Source organism: Nanorana parkeri, unplaced genomic scaffold, assembly GCF_000935625.1.
Source record: "Nanorana parkeri isolate BGI_ZX_2015 unplaced genomic scaffold, ASM93562v1 scaffold3023, whole genome shotgun sequence".
In the NCBI taxonomy this organism is placed as follows: domain Eukaryota; kingdom Metazoa; phylum Chordata; class Amphibia; order Anura; family Dicroglossidae; genus Nanorana; species Nanorana parkeri.
In genome coordinates this window covers 1,729-4,097 of record NW_017309291.1, presented here as the reverse complement: position 1 = coordinate 4,097, position 2,369 = coordinate 1,729, and the positions used below count along the sequence as shown (strand labels likewise).

General features: G+C 47.2%; 1 protein-coding gene across 1 annotated transcript in view; it reads left to right on the top strand.

The window, feature by feature from the left end:
• SLAMF6 (SLAM family member 6) overlaps positions 1–1,780 on the top strand; it is a 17,408-nt gene extending 15,628 nt beyond the window's left edge. Inside the window, exon 7 of the mRNA XM_018574531.1 lies at positions 1,721–1,780. Coding sequence (XP_018430033.1) covers positions 1,721–1,780 — 60 coding nt within the window. The remainder of the gene's footprint in view (positions 1–1,720) is intronic.
• The last annotated feature ends 589 nt before the right edge of the window (positions 1,781–2,369 follow it).

Genomic DNA, 2,369 nt, shown 5'->3' with positions numbered 1-2,369 from the left:
GGGGTTAAAATAAAAAAGGGATTAAAATGTCAAAAATTATTAGAAAAAAATATTAAAAAAAGAAAATAATTATAAAAAAAGAAATAAACATTAATAAGATAAAAAAATTATAAAAAATTGAAAAAAAGTAAACGACAAGCTAAAAGTGATAAAAAAGTAAAAAAATAAAACTGACCCTGCCACCCCTGCCATCCGGTTTCCATTCTCCGTTGATGTGGGGGGTTGGCGGGGAGGGGGGCGCATTGCAGAACCTGGCTTTGGGGCAGCAGGGAGAGTAAATCCAGCCCTGCTAATCCCCCAACTAGGCACCCTAATTATTGGCCCTTCATATACTGCATTATACGGTATGTCAGGACAAGAAACATGCATATTCCCGCATGTATTATCCATTTAAAAAGTACAAAGCAATAAGTGTTGGGGGCTGACAACACAAACGGTTTTTATGGACTAAAACCACAAAAAAAATGGTGTCAGCCCTGCCTAGTTGTCTTTTACTAAACTACCGAATCCCTTGCCCTATTATGAGGGTAATTGTTCTGTAGACCAAGGATAAGAACTAGGGGGGCTGATTAGACTCCTTGAGATAACATAGGCACAAGCGAACAGGACGCTCTTATTGAATAGCTATAACAGAACACTTTTCGTCTATGTAGATTGTAGACCCAAGGAGTTCGTCTTGAGGGTCTACATGCACCTTGAAGGGTCTACATGAAAAGTGTTTTTATTGCTTTCTGTAATTGTTCCCCCGCTTCCTGTTTGGTAGAATGTTGTCAGGTTGTGTCACAGCACTCTGAAAACCCAACCAATGGGACCGCTAGCTCGCTGCTTCTGGTTCCTGTTACTGTTTATAGGCGAATTCGCCTTCACATTGGTGGCCCAATAGACTTCTCCTATGGGGACTGATTCCATGTAAGGGATAACAAGGACCTGAGGAGGTGAGCTTAGGGTACCGCTGCCCTCCGGGCACTCCGAAAACCCAACCAATGGGACTGCTAGCTCGCTGCTTCTGGTTCCTGTTACCTATTTTAGGGGAATTCATCTTCACAATGGTGGCCCAATAGACTTCTCCTATGGACACTGATTCCATGTAAGGGATAACAACTGAGGAGGTGAGCTTACGGTACCGTTGCACTCCGGGCACTCCGAAAACCCAACCAATGGGACTGCTAGCTCGCTGCTTCTGGTTCCTGTTACTTATTTTAGGCGAATTCGTCTTCACAATGGTGGCCCGATAGACTTCTCCTATGGGGACTGGTTCCATATAAGGGATAACAGCTGAGGAAGTGAGCTTACGGTGCCACTGCACTCGGTGCACTCCGAAAACTCAACTAATGGGACTGCTAGCTCGCTGCTTCTGGTTCCTGTTACCTATTTTAGGGGAATTCATCTTCACAATGGTGGCCCAATAGACTTCTCCTATGGGAAGAGTCTATTGGGCCATAGACTCTCCTGTGGGAAGAGTCTATGTTAGTAACAGGGACCTGAGCAAGTGAGCTTACGGTACCATTGCACCCCGGGCACAGTTTTCACAGAGCTGTATCTTGGAAAGGACAACATGGAGGTACGTGTGATTAACACATGACCCTTACCCAACATGGTCCACCATCAAGGCCATTCCTGGTGTTCTCCTTGAAATTCTATCTAAGGCCTTGCTGTATCATTCGTCCTTTAGGTCTCTACAAGGCCATCCTGTTGACTTGACCTTTTTCTTTGTCTTCAGAGTGAAGATAACCCCTCCACGGTTTATGAGCTGGCCGGTCCCATCAGAATGGCTCAATGAGAAGATCCAGTCCATGGTGAGAAGACACACGTGGAACAATCCTATATTAGTTGGAAGTCATCTTGCCGTCAGAAGAATATGGTGAATGCCAATGTTGACCTCCTTCTAGACCAACCCACTTCCTTAAGTACTCCGTGACTCATTGGACCCAGGACAAGCATGTACATGAGGGCCTCTGTCTACTCATTCTGGGTCAGTGACTCAGACCGGAAGCCACCGGGCGAGTATGTCAACCAGTCAACTGGAACCGGCAATGGAAGCCATAATGCTCTCTCATGACCGGGTTCCTATAATGGGGCCAGGACTGTACAGGACTGTGACTTTAGATGACCATACTCAGGGCTGGATTCAGACCATCACGGGCCTGGCGCTGCCGGCTGGTCGGAACAGGAGGTAGCAGAGACGGCTCTCTGGGGCTTTGTGGGGTGGCCACCTGGTATGCCTGATTAGGCAGCCCCCATGCTGATTGTGTTCAGCCCGGCCGGCCCGGATGGCCATTGGGCAAACTGAAGCGTTCCGAGCTGGCCGGGCATATTTTTCAGTGGTGGGCTCCGGTAGCCCCTATGTGAATCCGGCCCTGAACATACTA